The 19,112-nt window shown below is 32.4% G+C and overlaps 1 protein-coding gene and 1 long non-coding RNA gene across 2 annotated transcripts in view; both read left to right on the top strand.

The window, feature by feature from the left end:
* The window catches only part of LOC124457291, a 30,337-nt gene extending 28,368 nt beyond the window's left edge, over positions 1–1,969 (top strand). The window contains exons 12-14 of the mRNA XM_047007567.1: positions 234–551; positions 1,579–1,893; positions 1,935–1,969. Of these exons, the coding sequence (XP_046863523.1) occupies positions 234–551; positions 1,579–1,893; positions 1,935–1,969 (668 nt within the window). The remainder of the gene's footprint in view (positions 1–233; positions 552–1,578; positions 1,894–1,934) is intronic.
* Positions 1,970–4,554: 2,585 nt separating this feature from the next.
* LOC124456675 lies at positions 4,555–8,066 on the top strand. Its single transcript, XR_006952390.1, has 2 exons — positions 4,555–4,595; positions 7,767–8,066. It is a non-coding gene; the product is annotated as an uncharacterized LOC124456675 (long non-coding RNA).
* Positions 8,067–19,112: the final 11,046 nt, after the last annotated feature.

Raw genomic sequence — 19,112 nt, 5'->3', positions numbered from 1 at the left:
GACTTATGAAAGTCAAATAGTGTCTACTTGTCTAAAACGTTTTGATATTGTATTCATGTAATATTTTTTATCAATTTTTTGTTACTAATTTAATTCATTAATTTCGCCTTAGGAAGATTTTACAATGGCATCTAACATATTAGGATACTTTATATATATACATGTAACTTAGAATATTTTGGAGTTGAGAATTTCATGTTTTGCAATATCTCTTTATTTTCTCTTTTTATCAGTTACCAACCCTGTTAGACTTCGGGGACCAGAAATTTCTATTGGCAAAGGTCGTGTAGAAGTATTTTACAATGGAGAATGGGGAACAATTTGTGATGATGGCTGGGATTTAAACGATGCTAAAGTTGTTTGTCGACAACTTGGTTATGACAATGCTGTCAGGGCTTTACTAGGAGGTGATGTTCCTTATGGCAGAGGAAGAATATGGTTAGATGATGTTTCTTGTGCAGGAAATGAAAATATTATTTCGAGTTGTTCACATGAAGGATGGGGATTACATGATTGTATACATGATGAAGATGCTGGTGTACAATGTTCAGGTTTGTATGTACATTATTAACCTTTTTGTACAAAGATGATAAACTGAATTATTTGGGGAGTCCTCAATGATGAACATAAGATTTAATATGATTTAATAATACTAAAACAGATATTGACCAATGCCTTAAGTATAAACACAGCTTCGGACGAATATTAACCAAATAAACACAACTCGTTCTACGAGTACATAATTAAACATAACCAATTTTATGATTGCCCAGAGAAAGATTCGACAATACCAGAGAAAATGGGCAGTCCATTGGCCAACTTTTCCTTGGAGGAATATGATAATCCTTAAATTATCAGTTTTGTTACGATTGTTTACATTCATTATAGCTATTTAAAGCTGTATGCTGTAGCTTATGATGCTCCATTAAAATTTTTTTGCACATTAATAAGGAGCATCTCCAAATTTACACTGCAGTGTAATTTTATGTCATGTAATGGCGTGCTGTCTATCTTAAGAATTCATTTTTAAATTCGTTTTTAACTCACCGTTAAGATTTAGCTAAAGCCATGTCTAGAGAGCACCAGAAACATATTTCTCAATAATTAAAAAGTTAGATATTTTAAAAATGCAATAAAGATTCCCGCGTTTAAAACGAAGAGTATGAGTGAACTATTTACTCTTTATTTTTTGTCTGTATCAACAAGTTATGGGGTAGTTTTGCCATAATGCAATAAAATGAAATGATTGAATGGGAAACCAATGGGGAAAGTGCGCAAGTTAACAGGTTAAGAACTTATTTTTATTACATAAAGAAATGAGGACTGGTCTAAATAAAAATTTTTTTCGACTCATGAAAGTCAAATAGTGTGTCTGATGGTCCAAAACGTTTTTATATTGTAGTTATGTAAGTTTTTTCATCAAATCTTTGTTACTATATTAAAGGATTAATTTCGCACAAGAATATTTTACAATGGCACCCAACATAACCGGATACTTTATATATAAACATGTAACTTAAAATAATTTGGAGTAAAGACTTTTATGTTTTGCAATATCTCTTTATTTTCTTTTTTTAGTAGTTAACAGCTCTGTTAGACTTTGGGGACCAGAAAGTTCTATTGGCAGAGGTCGTGTGGATGTATTTTACAATGGAGAATGGGGAACAATTTGTGATGATGGCTGGGATTTAAACGATGCTAAAGTTGTTTGTCGACAACTTGGTTATGACTATGCTGGCAGGGCTTTACTAGGAGGTAATGTTCCACATGGCAGTGGAAGAATATGGTTAGACGAAGTTCGTTGTGTAGGAAATGAAAATAATATTTCCAGTTGTTCACATAGTGGATGGGGATCACATAATTGTACACATGATGAAGATGCTGGTGTACAATGTTCAGGTTTGTTTGTACATTATTTACATTTTTTTACAAAGATAATAAACTGAATTATTTGAAGGATCCTCAATGATTAATCGAAACATTTAATATGATTTTCAAATACTGAAGCAATATTGACAAATGCCTTAAGTATAAACACAGCTTCGGACGTAAATTAACCATATAAACACAACTCGTTCCACGAGGACATAATTAAACATAACCTATTTTATGATTGCCCAAAGAAAGATTCGATAATACTCGAGAAAAAGGGCAGTTCGGTGACCAAATTTTTCGTGGAGGAATGTAATAATCCTTAAATTATCTGTTTTTTTTACGATTGTTTACATTTATTTTAGCTTTTTAAAGCTGTAGGCTGTAGCTTATAAAGGTTCATTAAAATTTTTTTTGCATATTTAACAGAAGCATCTCCAAATTAACACTGAGTGTAATTTTATGTCTTTTAATATCGTGCTGTCTATCTTAAGAATTCATTTTTAATTTGTTTTTAACTGACCGTTAAGTTTCAGCTAAAGCCATGCCTAGAGAGCACCAGAAACGTATTTCTGAATAATAAAAAAGACAGTTATTTTAAAAATACGATATAGTTTTCTACGTTGTAAGCGAAGAGTCTATGTGAACAATTTACTTTTTATTTTTTTGCTTGTTTCAACAAGTTATGGGGCAGTGTTGCCATATGGCAATAAAATCAAATGATTGAATGGAAAACTAATGGGAACATTCGCAAGTTAAAGTGTTAATAAGATATTTATATTATAAAAAGAAATGAGGACTGAACTAAATAAAAAATTATTTAGACTCATGAAAGTCAAATAGTGTCTACTTGTCTAAAACGTTTTGATATTGTACTCATGAAATTTTTTTTATCAATCTTTGTTATTAATTTAATTCATTAATTTTGCCTAAGAAGATTTTACAAGGGCATCTAACATATTAGGATACTTTATATGTATACATGTAACTTAGAATATTTCGGAGTTGAGACTTCTATGTTTTGCATTATCTCTTGATTTTCTTTTTTTATCAGTTATCGACTCTGTTAGACTTCGGGGACCAGAAAGTTCTATTGGCAAAGGTCGTGTAGAAGTATTTTACAATGGAGAATGGGGAACAATATGTAATAATGGCTGGGATATAAACGATGCTAAAGTTGTGTGTCGACAACTTGGTTATGACTATTATTTCAGGGCTTTACTAGGAAGTAATGTTCCACATGGCAGTGGAAGAATATGGTTAGACGGCGTTCGTTGTGTAGGAAATGAAAGTAATATTACGAGTTGTTCACATAAAGGATGGGGATTACATTATTGTACACATTATAGGGATGCTGGTGTACAATGTTCAGGTTTGTATGTACATTATTTACATTTTTATACGAAGATGATAAACTGAATTATTTGAGGGATCTTCAATGATTAATTGAAACATTTAATATGATTTTATAATAATGAAATAGATATTGACAAATGCCTTAAGTATAAACACAGCTTCGGACGTAAATTAACCAAGTAAACACAACTCGTTGCACGAGTACATAATTAAACATAACAAATTTTATGATTGCCCAGAGAAAGAATCGACAATACCTAAGAAAATGGGCAGACCATTTGCCAACTTTTCCCTGGAGGAATATGATAATCTTTAAATTATCAGTTTTGTTACCATTGTTTACATTCATTCTAGCTAGTTAAAGCTGTATGCTGTAGCTTATGATGCTCCATTAAAATTTTTTTGCACATTAATAAGGAGCATCTCCAAATTTACACTGAGTGTAATTTTATGTCTTGTAATGGCGTGCTGTTTATCTTAAGAATTCATTTTTAAATTCGTTTTTAACTGACCGTTAAGATTTAGCTAAAGCCATACCTAGAGAGCACCAGAAACATATTTCTCAATAATTAAAAAGACAGTTATTTTGAAAATACGATAAAGATTCCGGCGTTTTAAACGAAGAGTATGAGTGAACTATTTACTCTTTATTTTTTGCCTGTATCACCAAGTTATGGGGTAGTTTTGCCATATTGCAATAAAATGAAATGATTGAATGGGAAACCAATGGGGAAAGTTCGCAAGTTAACGGGTTAAGAACTTATTTATATTACATAGAGAAATGAGGACTGGTCTAAATAAAACTTTTTTTTTCGACTCATGAAAGTCAAATAGTGTGTCTGATGGTCCAAAACGTTTTGATACTGTACTTATGTAAGTTTTTTTTATCAAATTTTTGTTACTAATTTAAATGATTAATTTCGCACAAGAATATTTTACAATGGCACCCACACTAACAGGATACTTTATATATAGAAATGTAACTTAGAATATTTTGGAGTGAAGACTTCTGTGTTTTGCAATATCTCTTTATTTTCTTTTTTTATCAGTTATCAACTCTGTTAGACTTCGGGGACCAGAAAGTTCTATTGGCAAAGGTCGTGTAGATGTGTTTTACAATGGAGAATGGGGAACAATTTGTGATGATGGCTGGGATTTAAACGATGCTAAAGTTGTTTGTAGACAACTTGGTTATGACTATGCTGGCAGGGCTTTACTAGGAGGTAATGTTCCACATGGCAGTGGAAGAATATGGTTAGACGAAGCTCGTTGTGTAGGAAATGAAAATAATATTTCGAGTTGTTCACATAGTGAATGGGGATCACATAATTGTACACATGATGGAGATGCTGGTGTACAATGTTCAGGTTTGTATTTACATTATTTAAATTTTTATACAAAGATGATAAACTGAATTATTTGAGAGATCTTCAATAATTAATTGAAACATTTAATATGATTTTATAATGCTGAAATAGATATTGACAAATGCCTTAAGAATAAACACAGCTTCGGACGTAAATTAACCAAATAAAGACAACTCGTTCCACGAGTACATAATTAAACATATCCATTTTTATGATTGCCCATTGAAAGATTCGACATTACTAGAGAAAATGGGCCATCTATTGACCAACTTTTCTTTGGAGGAATATGATAATGCTTAAATTATCAGTTTTGTTACGATTGTTTACATTCATTATAGCTATTTAAAGCTGTATGCTGTAGCTTATGATGCTCCATTAAAATTTTTTGCACATTAATAAGGAGCATCTCCAAATTTACACTGCAGTGTACTTTTATGTCTTGTAATGGCGTGTTGTCTATCTTAAGAATTCATTTTTAAATTTGTTTTTAACTGACCGTTAAGATTTAGCTAAAGCCATACCTAGAGAGCACCAGAAACATATTTCTCAATACTTAAAAAGACAGTTATTTTAAAAATGCGATAAAGATTTCCGCGTTTTAAACGAAGAGTATGAGTGAACTATTTACTCTTTATTTTTTGCCTATATCAACAAGTTATGGGGTAGTTTTGCCATTATGCAATAAAATAAAATGATTGAATGGGAAACCAATGGGGAAAGTTTGCAAGTTAACCAGTGAAGAACTAATGCCCAGGGATTAAAATAGCACCTTTTTAATGTGAGGGGGGGGGGATGAAATTGCCCTGTAAGGACACAAGATGCCCTGCAAATCGTATAGATTAGTACTTATTTAACAATAAAATATTGTGATGATTGAACACATTTTTGCTATATATTTTTGTAGTACATATTGTATTCTTGTGACAGAACGCACTTTAGCGTATTATTACATCTTTAATGTTATTTTTTGCATCCTTGCAGTTGCCCAATTTTTTAAAATAATATTTAAGTCAACATTGTCCGTAGTGTCTTTTTCACATGCAAGAACGATTAAGTCATTTAATCGCGTATCTATCTTTGTGCATCTCAAGCAGTTTTTGACAATCATATACTTCCTGAAACACCTTTCATCTTTAGCAACGGACACTGGAGCGGTCAGCAATAGTTGATATGCCTTGCACACCATTGGAAAGACGTTTTTGTGATTGAAAGCAAATAACGCAACGTCTTGAAGGGATTTGGGTTCTGATTTAAGTTGTGACGACACAATATTATTGAAAACTTCCAACTCAGACAGCAGTATTACTGCATCAACATCTTATACCGCCGGTGGAAAAAGACTACACTTTTCATGAACTGATTCAGCCATCGGCCTTTCTAGTGGCAGCTGTAAGCTCTCTCCAAAAGGTTTTATCTGGTCGATGCAAACTTTAATGATATTGGTATACTCGGTAATAAGTGAGTCTAGAACCAAGTACATTTCTTTTGGTACAAATCTTTAAAGGTTTTTCTGTTGTTATTTCGGAATGCTCACCAATTCGTTTGGGTGACTTTCTTGATCGATGATGTGTATTTTGCCATTACGTCTATTCCTACTTTGGTAACGAATGCAACCATTGCCTCTATCTCTGAGTCTAATCCGTTATCGTCACTTCGAATTTGTCTAAGGTTTTTTACTGTAGCATCAATCAGGTTAAGTGCATATATTAGATTTAGCTCCTCCTTCTGCTGTTGTTTGATTAGGGATTGGTTTTTTTATTATGATTTGCATGAAAATAAGAGCAAAAAGAAAGTCAAAACTAAGAAATTTCTTTTTTATTCCATCGCCTTTAGATTTTATTTTTGAGTCTACTTCTCGAGCATTAATAACTTTCACAATAGCGTTTGGTATTACCTCATAACTTCTCCAGACAGCATCAATGGACTCAGAATTGTAAACCCATCTTGTCTTTGACAAGTTTCGAAACTTTAAATTGTTTTCAACATTTTTGCAACTTTCTTCTACAATTTTATTTCTTTTTGTGCTTTTGCTAAAGAGCACATATACGTAATCTAGAGCGCCGTACGTTGATATACTTATTGAGCTATAATTGCAACAATGCTCGTTGAATGTATTAGACCGTCGTCTCTGGCAAGGGATGTAAGGCACTTGTCGTTTTAAAATTTCTTGCAACACTTTTTTAGCACCATTTAGTTATCCAGATATTGATGTTGCGAAATCGTATGTTTTAAATGCAAGCATATCTATATCGATTTCATTTTCTATTAAAGATTTAATGACACCTTTAGCCGCTCCAGCATCGGTTTTATCAAGGCTCTCTTTCATTTCAAGCCGTCTCTCGCATGGGATGCTCATATGGTTGACATATTTTACAGCGACGATAAGCATGTCTTGAATCAAAGTATTAGGTGTAGTGTCTGCAGACACAGAAAATACACCGGCTGACTTAATTCAGCACAAATTTCATCCCTCACAGATTGAGCCGGCAAATGATGCATCTCATTTTGTGCTTCTGACCTTGTATATGTTGTACTCTATGGCCTTAGGCCCTGATCGTCCAGCCACAGCTTGAGAACAGGAGAATGTATTGGAAAAAGATTTACAATCTGAATGAATTTTCCGTCCTTGTCATTGCCGCCTCCTCTGGATGCCAACGACTGCTTGCCTGAGTGCGAGCCACATTAAGAAGAATCAACATAATTTCTTTGTTCTTTTCTTCATCTGCTTTCTCTTGCATCATTATTTCCTTCATTTTCGCATTCATCATTACATCAATATGGCCAGATGTTATTGAGAAACGAGCAAAATCAGCCAGAGTAGCTTGTTGGGACTTGCTACTGAAGTGTTTATGAAGTTTTCCTTCATAAACACTTCAGGAAGAAAGATTATATTTTGTTCTTTTACTTTTCATTGCAAAAAATGACGTGCTTCATCTTTCTATTGCTACCAAGGAAAAATACTATGATTATCTTAATGGATGAAACGTTTTGATTTAATCATGGTAAGATTTGGCAAACACAAGTAGTATTTAAGGACAAAATTTAAAACTGGCCAAAATTTGCTAAATTTTTTTCCGTTCAGATCATGGATAGGGTTTTCGTATATTCCTTGATATAGACTGAAAGCAGGAAAGCGCTTTTCTAAGAGTTAAATTTCATGAAATTTTATAGGCTATAAAGAAAGATCCTAGTGATGGGGAATCATGTCGAAGAAATACACTAAAAACCTAATTCTAATCGAAGATCGTAAGAAGTTTCGTCGAAAATTTGAAACCTTATGTAGAAAATGCTGTATGTTTGACATTTTTATCCATTGTTGAAATGTATCTGTAATATTATCATATAAAGTAAATGTACATATTATCATAATCTTTAAAAAAAAGTAAAATGATGAAGTTTTATTTCTGTTAAGAATAAAATATTATTGACAAATCAAATGATTTACTGAATTACATTATCTTTGACAATTGATAAATGAAGCCGTAAGATTTTCTTTTGAAGTTACATAAAGTTATTGCGTGGATTTCGCAAGACAATGCTGGCAATTGCTACCTACGATGCCAATTCTACTGCCCACCAACCAGAGATGACCGCGAATGCATGAAAATAAAACTAATAAAATCAGTTTATGATGTGTTTCCAAAGTAAAGGCAAACCTCGACTAGCTGTGTAATTAAAAGAAATCTTAAAATCAATCTATTGTAAATCTTGACTTTTAGTTTTTCCGTTGGGACTTGTTAATCATGTAGATTGATTTACCAATAAATTGATGCATTGCAGGATTCAGAAATGTTTGGAATATGATATCGAAATAAAAATTAAGAATCATTTTGTCTCACTCAAAATGGATGACGATTTTAGAAAATGACGTCAGATATTGCATTCATGAATTATTATGTTTCTAATCATTTATGATTTATCAAACATCAAGCACAACATAGAGTACCATTTCTTCAAATGCAATGTTTATGATTGTACAATGAATGCAAATTATAAATTATTAGTGAAAACATTTCATTTTTTTGAACTTTTTCTTAGTAGAGACTACAGCTAAAATAAAGTGTTTATCTTTCTCATGACATATATCTGTGAAGAATCATAACCAGATGAGTACGGTATCTCTCAGAAAGTTTTGGTAATTCAGAAAATATACTGTTATGTAACGTTAAAGTATCGTTAACTTGACATCATTTCATTTTATAAAATAAACACAACGAAGCACGTGCGCTGATGGGTTTAGACCTGTGTTTGCATGAGTTTGCAAAAACGATCTAAGCTCAACCAATCAAATCAATCAATCAATCAAACAGAAGTTGCAAATTGATCATGACTACACGTTAAAAGATAATTATAGCGGTTTTTTGTTTCGCATTATTGTTATTTTTAAAAAAAAATAAAAGAAGTTTTTCGTGTTTGCACTGGCTTTTGCAAGTGTGTCTGGGGTAAAAGTTCTTGAGCATGTGCAACCCTAAACATTCGGTCTCGGGCTTGCACAGATCTGCTCTTGAGTTTTCGCAAAGGTATCCTCGGATTGCATAAGCCTGTGCAAACACATGCAGTAAACATCTTTTATTTATTAATTTCTGTATGAATTACTTCATTTGTAAATAACATCCTTGTTTTATTAGAGTAAATATTTACGAAATGCTAAAACGTCAATGATTTTCACAGAATCTGTTTACAATAGACTACATTTACTATCCTAGATCAAAACATGAGACATTTTTATTTCATTATGCCTAAGTAAAGAGTTTAACGACTTTTTTTACCCATTTTTTAAAGAAAGAACACTTATAATTTAATCAAACCTTTGTAATCTTCGTCGTTAGGTCCTTACACCTCGACAACATAACGACATAGCGACATGATTGCAGATGGTGTTATAACATTTAACTAAAATACATGGAGTGCTACTTGTAATACAAAACCTTAATAATTTTTTGAAGCCGTAATTTTACCTTAGAAACGCGAGATTTTACACCAGACACGCTTGTGAAGTCAATTATTACTCCGTGCGAGAGTCTCAAAACACTAAGCACGCGTGTCTGGGGTAAAATCTCGCCTATCTGGTGTAAGATTTGGGCTTTTCGCTTCAATTATTAGCTTTAGGTAGCGCTCCATGTATTTTAGTTCTATGTGTTATAACGACTACCATTGGTAACCTGGCAAACATGTCGCTGAGTAGTAACAACCTAGCGTCAACGACGGTGTGTTACACAAATAGCTACCTAACTTCCTGGAAGTGGTATCTTGCCTATATTGAGTTAGATGGTTTATGCCTGAATACAGGCTAAAAAATAGTCAAATAAAACAAAGTGCAAAATTTGTTTTGCCGTAATATTTTTGATGAACGTACTAAAACTACATTAAGTTACATGATAAGTTGCGTCGATTTTAATAACTTTTTTTCTATCATTTTTCGCTCTCTCTTACATTGAGTAAGAGCACTTACAAGTATGTTTGCTTCTTTTTGTGAGGTTTTGTTGATGATAAAAATTTCGTACAAGTTTAAAATGTGATCTTAGAAATTTTCAAAAAAAACTATAAATAAATGTTTTTGTAATCAAATATTCTCTCCCTCATTTTTCAAAATACCATACCCTAATATTTAAGTTACTTGAGATAAAAGCATTAAAATGTCAAATATTTCAACGTGACACGTAGGATATGCAAAGAAAAGAATTTTTATTGTGTGTAATTTACTCTGAAATACATCACAGAAATTTTTTTTTTTGTTTTTGTTTTATGTCTTATGAAATCAAATTATTTTGATCTTTTTGCAACAAGTACCGAGACATGTATTATTTGAAAACATTGAAGCATCATTACCACCTGGATCTACATTTTGATATGTTTTAACATTAATAAAAGATTTCTTGAAGTTAATGCCTTTCTGAACCTCTATTGAATACTTATCATCAAGATTAACTTGGAAAAGAACAGGAAAATAATCAAGTGAATGTAATGTATTAAAATCAGATTCGTCTAATTTTTTGAGCTCATTTGTGAAGGTCTTATCGGATTATTTCGTAATTTTTGTATTGTGTCAATGTTTTCATTTCATAGCAGTTTGTTTTGGCCTTTTCAGTTCTAGCCCAGATTTAGTTGTAAAATGGGACAATTAACAACCGTGGGTTATGTAGCTAAATATTCTTTTGTTGGAATATATGATGTCAAGAAATGCTTATTGAATTTCTTGCTGAAATTGCAACCAAAGGAAAACTAAAATTTATCAAAAGTGATAATTTAGGAGAATTTGCAGGATATGAGTTCAAATTTCTTTTAAGTAATAGTCTAATCATGCAAGAGACATTATTTATTGAGAGTTATTCGCCTTACCAAAATGGGAAGAGAGCGACTGGTAAAATTTATTCAATATGGCCAGATGGTTACCAGTAGAATTAAAATTACCAAAGTTGTTGTCAACTTGTGCAGTAATGGCATCTGCATATATTGCAAACAGGTGTAGCAATAATAGAATTGAAATAATTGCAAGTGAGGCTCTAACGAGATTTAAGTCTATTCTTACTAAAATGCATGGTTCGGTTCAATGTGTTTTTGCTAACACATACAGAATCCCAGAAAGCTCGAGCCAAGAGGTAAAAGAGGAATTTTTGCGGAATGTGATAAGTGGAGTCCAGCTTACCTAGTATATCATTAAGAAACCACGAAAATAGAGCGAGTAAGGTAAAATTTTTGATGGAGTCGATAAATTTGTCATTGACAAAATTAAAACGGATAATGAATTATGTCCATCATTTTGTACTATAAACCTGTTGCAATTCAGAGCAAGAAACTAAAAAATTGGAGGGAAAAATTTACGATCAAGTTGAGAACACAGGAAGGTACCCTTCTAAAGTCGAAAATAAGCCAGCCAGCATAGCATAACTGCTATTACCAGTAAGCGTGCAGTTGATTAACGTTATAGATTAAATAACGTAGCAAATTCTCATTTAGAGGCGGATCAACCGAGTTAGTCTTGGTGATTACCATAAGTTATCAATGTTTACAAAGAGTTATCATCTTTCGAATAAGATAAGGTTCCAAGCTTTTTTAGTGCAAATCAATATATTTATAAAAACATCTATATTTTGTATTGCGATCTAGCGGAAGTATCTTTCTGGAATGGCGTGTCTTCTTAGAAATTGCTTCATAAAAGTGAGGGACACGATCATTAAAGGTTCCGACACGAGTGGACCTTCTGTCAAGATATCTATACTGCTATCGGCATATTTAGTTGACAGGGATGTTTATTTTGAGCAAGTTAAGGGTTATTTAAATTATAGGATTAAGAACGGAGAAAAGTTTTTTCACAAATTAAATACCTTGTAAGCCCCTGTGTGGTCTCAAACAAAGCGGCTGAAACTGAAATGAAACATTAAATAATTACTTGACCGTGGAAAGGTTTAGGCAATCACTCCCAGACCCTTACGTACACTTTATGTTTGTAGATGGAGCCTTGTTGAAATATTTAAATGGTTTTACTTTCTTTTTGTGAAGCAGAGTGCAAATTTTTATAACAATTTTGTTGCAATTTAGGCATAGTGGAAGGAAACAGAAGCTCAAAAATCAATGCAAATAACAAGGGACCGATAAAATTAGCAATTTAAAGGACGCAACTTTTCACAAAAAGGTCTAAACACACATGGAAATCAAATATCATTTTAATAGAAGCGAAATACAACGCTGCTTAATGAGCTTACGTTACTCTGCAAGCAAAGGCAACTTACCAAATATTTCACAAGAAGATAACGAGTAAACATTTAGATTGGGTAGTGTTAGAAATGGTTTTCAAATATCAAAAGAAGGATCTCTGATATCCTCAAAGAATAGGAGAAAGCAAATGGTTTTACTTTCTGCATGTAAAACAGAGTGTACAACTTTAGCTTGGGTGTAGTGATTTAAGCATAGTGGAAAAGAACAGTGGCGCGAAAATCAAAGCACACAACCAGGGAGCATTAATATCAGGAAGAACCAAGCTTTTCAAAAAAAAACAACGTTTAAACACATAGAAATTAAAAATCATTTTATTAGAAGCAAAGTGCAGGTAGCGCGGAACAATGAACTTAATTAATTGCCAACGAAGATAACTTAGTAAATACATTTACAATAACAAAAAGTAAAGTTAAAATAGATCATTTTCAACATTTTCTATGTAGCAACGCGAGTCACAACAACTGTCACGAAATAAACTCACTAGCAAAGTGTGAAAGAATGGATATTTACCATAGGTTTTAATAAAGGTATGTAAAACAGAGCTACAAAAGCTTTTCAAGAGTTCAGCAATATATATATGAAGTATATAAGTGAGCAAAAGTTCCATATTCGTGATTGTCCGGATTTAGTAAGCTCTGTTTGTTCAACTCAGGGTGCTATTTTTGAGATGTTGCCATTTAGTCTTACAGTAAAATATTGTCACTCTTTTAAAAACCCTTAGTATTCTACAAAACTTCACCAAGTAGGTACCAGGTAGCTACAAATCTTTTTTACAACTCCTACCTCCATTAAGAATTGACAAAATCATCACCACGACTCTGTCAAGTACTTCTCTACTGAACTTGATGACATGATCAACCACATATTTCCGTAATCAGCATACGTTTACAACGGCTTTATTTTCGTGAGAAGTTCTTCGGCCTTTTCTGCACTTTTTACCCTGATTAAATAACTGACAGGCTTGGAATTATCGCCTTCTTTACCAAATATGGGCGGGTTTTGCACGCTTAGAAGCAACACAATTTTGTTCCCCGATCTCGACATGGGTGTAGATTCATTAATGATGACGTTAAGAATAATCTTACCCAAGGCAGTATCATTACGTATGAATCAATTTTAATTTTGTACCAAGAATTTGGCCAATCTGAAAAAATGCCAACCTAATACTCGACCAAAATAAGAAATAACAGCCAAAAGAATTTTTTGGCTTATACCTAGAGACGTTTTTTCAAAAAAGAAATGAAATGCGTGAAGTGGAGTTTACTTTAATACCAAAAATAATTGAGAGTTATATGTTTACTATAGTTATACGTTTAGAATAGTTAGTATAGTTGTACGTAACGTTATAAAGGAAGCTCATTTAAACTTATATAAATTTTTAATGAGCCTGCTCGCACGCAATAATAAAATTCCAAATTTTTTTGGCCATTCCGATTTAAAAGAATTCTTAGCTGGTCACGTACTAATGCATAGCACATTAGGTGAGACATACCCCGATTCTTAGATTCAAGTTATGTTCATGAATACAAAATACGATTGAATAATTATCATAGTTATGATACATAATTACTTATTTCACTTGTTAATGATAACTCAACTCAGTGTTTGACTAACCAAATAAACAGAATTGTATGGTAAGAATAAAGATTCTAAACATAACGACAAGTACGTTTCACTACTCATGAACTTTGAAAATTAAAATAAAGTTCAAACGCATTTTTGAAAAAATTGTCAAATCGGGAATAAGATTCACAGAAATATAAGTTTCAAAATTGCAGCCGACGTTAGTGCAAATTGTTCAGGATTAGACATCTCAAAAACCTTAACTATAACAAAACAGCCGAGACTATCAAAAATCGTTTAAAGACAAAGAGGGCGATTTTATTAATCAGAATTTTTAGAAAAATGTTCAAGAGAGAAAAATCATAAAAAAACAGCGTTACCATTGCCAAAAAAAAACATGCACTTAAAAAGAGACTGGAAATTCACCGCTATAGACAGGACCGAAACTAGAACGCTTGTGAATATTCATGCATTTAGCTCTTTCCGAGTGATTTCTTTTGAAATTAAAATCACTAAGAAAAAAAAAATCAGTCCGTCAGAAATAAACAGATGAATATTCCCCCCCCTCCTCCTATACAGTCAACGTTCTAGATTCCTGTGCGTAGCCAACCTGCTTGTTTATAGTCCTGTTTATTAGTTTGTCTTTGTTGACTTACTTAGAAAATAATATATTTGATAATGAAAAGAATAAGGCTTGATTGAACATATTTGTCATAATCCACGATAAGATGCAACATTTCCAAAAGTTACTTTTATTTGACTTTGAATCACCTTTTCAATTTTTTTGTAATTCTTTTCGTTTGGTCGTTTTATAACACCTCTTCATGCAATAGCCATGAATTAGCATCAGTTCTTTGTTGTGGCACTCTTTGTTTTAAAGGCTTGTAATGATTGTGGCCTTACTTTCCTCAAAATTTGAATTCAGCCCATTTAGGCATCGCAGTTTTTGCAAACGTTCATGTCTGGCGAAGCTAGCATCTTTTCCAGCTGTTTTTTCTGGATCAAATATGGTTCATGCAACTTCTTGTAAAAAATTTTTCTCCAAGGATTGTTTAGTAAATAAATTTTCGAGAGTATTTAGTCTGGATGATACGCTATAATTTAAGATAATGGAGACAAGTAGCAAGGCTTCACATGCCGTCCCTGATTTCGACTGATTGCTACAACACGCGCAACACTTCCGAACTTCCAGTCCGAGTTTGGATCGCCCCTGGCGCGACAAGATATGATGATGTTGATGATTTAAGATAATTATTTTAGTCTATGCATTTTTTTTGCATAGTTAAGTCAGCATCTTAAATTAACAGACTCAAAAATTATTGATTCCATGCAAAGAAAGAATATAAAAATTGATATGCATCTGATATAAGAGTTTTTCCCAGATAATCTTACTGTTTTTAACGGCTAAGTTGTTTTTTATATGTCTTTTATTGACGAGAGTAAATCAAAATAGCAATCATCGTTCGTACACGTGACACTTCTTAGTCCTATTAGCTATGTAGGTACTAGTTATGATTTATACCTTAGCTGCTACCTTAACAATCCTATTACCATATTTAAGTAATTTTATTTGCACTAGTACTAGTACTGCTTGTGAAGCACTCATCATTCATGTACCATAAATGATCGTTAATTAATTGATTCTGTTAACGTTAACCAGAAATTTCCACTGACTTTGAAACTATTATTTGTGTTTGTATGTAACATGTGAAATATTGGAATTATCATTAAATGTCTCATTTACATCGCACTCAACATGTTACATTCTTAATTTAACAAATAACTAGCTCGATATGGTAACCAGCAACTAGTTTCAGTGGTCAGCGGAGATTTGTCTCCACTTATAAAAGTCGTGATTTTCCCACTCACTCACGTATCATGTAAAAAACTTGAATTTTTGGTACTTTTTGTCGCCACTTGCTCATCCTTAAAAACAAGCGTAGTCTGTATGATTCAGGAAAGGGTTTTTATACAAAATGTCCATTTGATACAGAGTTTAATTGAAGTTTTAAAAGTTGATTAGTTCAAATCAAACATCAAATTTTAAGATAATCATGTATAATTTCTTTATGTATATAAATAATAGAGAATTATGTAATTTAAGACAATCTTGTAATATTCAAAATTTAAGACAATCATGTATGTTCTTTAATTTATCACAAAATCAATTAAGAAATATTCAAAAACAACAAATGAAATGAAAAATTTCATGTTCACCTTAAAAACATTTTTATATTAAACATAAAGTTGTTTATTTAATGTACAAATTTTAAAACAATTTGTCGTAAAACATTAGATACCGACGAATGTCACTCTTCTTTGTGTGGCAAAGAACACTCGTGCGTAAATATCCCAGGATCATACGAAAGCCTATGCTCGAATGGATACATTTTTTCAAATCTAAAAAGAAATGTTTCGGTAAGTTGGTCTTTCTAGATCTTATAACATATGTTGCAAGCTTACCCGGCTACATAAAAATCATCTAGAATATACAACTTCATAATGTCATTATGGTCATTAAGACAAAAACATCTACCAGTTGTCTTCATAGTCCTCTATGAAATAGTGATAATATTAGTACTGCACTACATTCCAGAAAAAATTTGCTACCAGGTCTTTTCTTTATATTTCTAATAAAATGGATCAAAGCAAACTTTGCTCCATTTCATGGGTTGTGATTGGTGTGACCGACCCCTGACTGTTCCTTTATACTCTCTATCCACGGTGGATAAGGTCTTTTTAGCGTCAGAAAATTATTTTTAAAAATATTGGTAAACTTTGGTATATAATTTCACAAATTGAAAATTACATAGAAAAGTATGTTGCGTTTCATAAACAAAACAGGAAAGCATCGGTATGTTTGGTGTTAATATCAGTGTTTTGAATTACGACTTTCTTTGATGAACAAATAAAACATTTTGTTGTTGTAAAACGTTGTTATTGATAGACGCCACATCATTTTTTGTTACAATGTGAGTTTACGTTATAAACTTATTTTATGCCTCACAGAAAGTTGACCTTTATTTTATTCTATTTACGAAGACGATGTTTACTCGATCCTCCGACAGCAATTTCAGCCATTTAGGCCTCCGTCGTCTTTCTCATTTGGGATAGCTAACAAAAACTAAAAATTTATACACATTTAAACTGCCATTGTAACCCTATTAATTTTAACTTTATAATGCAGAATATCAAGAGAAACTTACGTACATCTGTGTACTCTTTTCTTCAGTAAAGCAACTTAGTTTATCCTCAACTAAATTTTATGCTATAATTTTCACAAGATATGCTCTGTTCGACTTTCCTTCAGCCACACCTCAAATCCTTGTGTCGCAGCAATGTCGAATTTATATGTGCTAACATATAGTTATCCAAACTTATCAATATTTGCATATTACTTCACTGCGAAAGACTAAAGGAAAAACTTCCTGTTACAGGCTAATAGTTATCTTGTTAACTATCTTACTGCCGTATAGGAAACAATCTTTCTGATTGTGCCAAACCTTTTGGCATTTGGCAAAATGCCATGTTGGCATAACTTAAAACTCCAAGCCTACACAACGACGCATCAACCAGGTAATATAAGTCTGTGAATATTTATACATAGATAGGACGGATTAATTTCTGCAATTATTTAAAGTACGCGTAATCGAGTAACACTTATTGAAATTATGGTAGACTAAAACTTAATCTGCATATTCTGTTGTAATCAGTGCAGAAGCAAACAAACGCTTGTGGAAGAAAAGGCCAAAACTAATGTGCGATGTGCGGCAGCAAAATTGCCCTTTAACACCACAACACTACTGGTCACTCTTATGCTCCAGAATAAAACATCAGTTATTAATAGAAAGGACTAAAAGATAAAGATTTGCAAAACAAAGTATGAAGATTTTCAATGACAGCTTAAGAAGAAAAAAAATTTTTCAAAGCATCAGTTTGTTCTTCGTACAAAGAAATAATGTCGAAAATGCTCTAAACGTTCCCATTTGCTCTATCTCATATTTCATCTCCGTAGGTTGCCATGTTTTCTTTTTCTGTAGACCACCCAAAAACACTTTTATTGCGTTTCAGAAATGGAGCCAATGAAAGTCAGCTACAGGAAATTAAAATAGTTGACGTACGTCGATGAACGAGTAGTGTAAAGTCATCACAGACGTATATTACCTGGTAATTACGTCTGTGCGCATGGTCTTAAACTTCTTTATTTTCAAAAAATTACATAAAATTATTTCTCTGCTTCCAATATTTTAAAAAAAAATTAAGCGGATTGGAGATAATAAAGGTTTAAGTATGAATGGAATTGGAAATGTTTACTTTTTGGCATTTATTCTCAGAATTTGAGAACATTTAATTGTTTGTAAAAAATTTAAAAGTTGTAAAAAAAATTTTGGCGGAGAGGGGCTAAGCAGATCTACAACATCACTGAGACTTTCGCCACTGCTGCTACAAATTATATTAGAATTTATTTTGTTAAAAAATAATCATATCAAGTGATCATTCACTATCAAGTGATCAAACAATTTTAAATAAATATGACGGGAGCAATATAATTGTTCTTAGCAATATTAGGATGATTTAAAAAGTGGCCCTTGTCAGTTAAGTTCACATTTGCAGTCAAAAATTTCAAAAAGATGTTAAATGAACTTAAAAGAAGGTGTATGCGAAAATATGCTTAATATTGCTGATTCATAAAAGTTCGTAAGTTTTATGTATGATATGCATGTTAAGTTTGTGTGAATTTTGTCCTTATTATAAAAGCTCACTAACACTCACCCTCATTAAGTGCAACACAGGCCTTGAAAAGTTACTAGATGACTTTGTAGCCATGCTTAGTGATTGTGATTGGGAATAAGCTTTTAGACAAACGTTGTTCTTGATGTTATATCCAAAAAATTAACTGATTTTTGAAGGTTTTTTATTCTAACAGAAGTCAACAAACATCTGTTTTATACTTGAAGCAGAGGAGGCAGATGCATCAATACCGTTGGTTCTACAGATATAAGTATTTATTTTTTTTAAATATATATGTTGTAATAGCACTTATATTTTGCAATGGAAAGAGAACAGCCACCCCTATTCAACATACATGTTGTAGACTGCAACGAAGCATTGATTGGAGGGAATGGTCTTGGATGTTTGCGTCTGGCTGCCTGTCTTTATTGCCTAGGTAGTGGGACACACTATCATACAATACCAGACTTGTTTAGGTTAGGATTGTGAACAGTAGCAAAAATAGCC

The sequence above is a fragment of the Xenia sp. Carnegie-2017 genome, unplaced genomic scaffold (genome assembly GCF_021976095.1).
Source record: "Xenia sp. Carnegie-2017 unplaced genomic scaffold, XeniaSp_v1 HiC_scaffold_6, whole genome shotgun sequence".
In the NCBI taxonomy this organism is placed as follows: Eukaryota; Metazoa; Cnidaria; class Anthozoa; order Malacalcyonacea; family Xeniidae; genus Xenia; species Xenia sp. Carnegie-2017.
The sequence above is the reverse complement of the archived record's forward strand: the minus strand, read 5'-3'. Positions and strand labels throughout refer to the sequence as shown.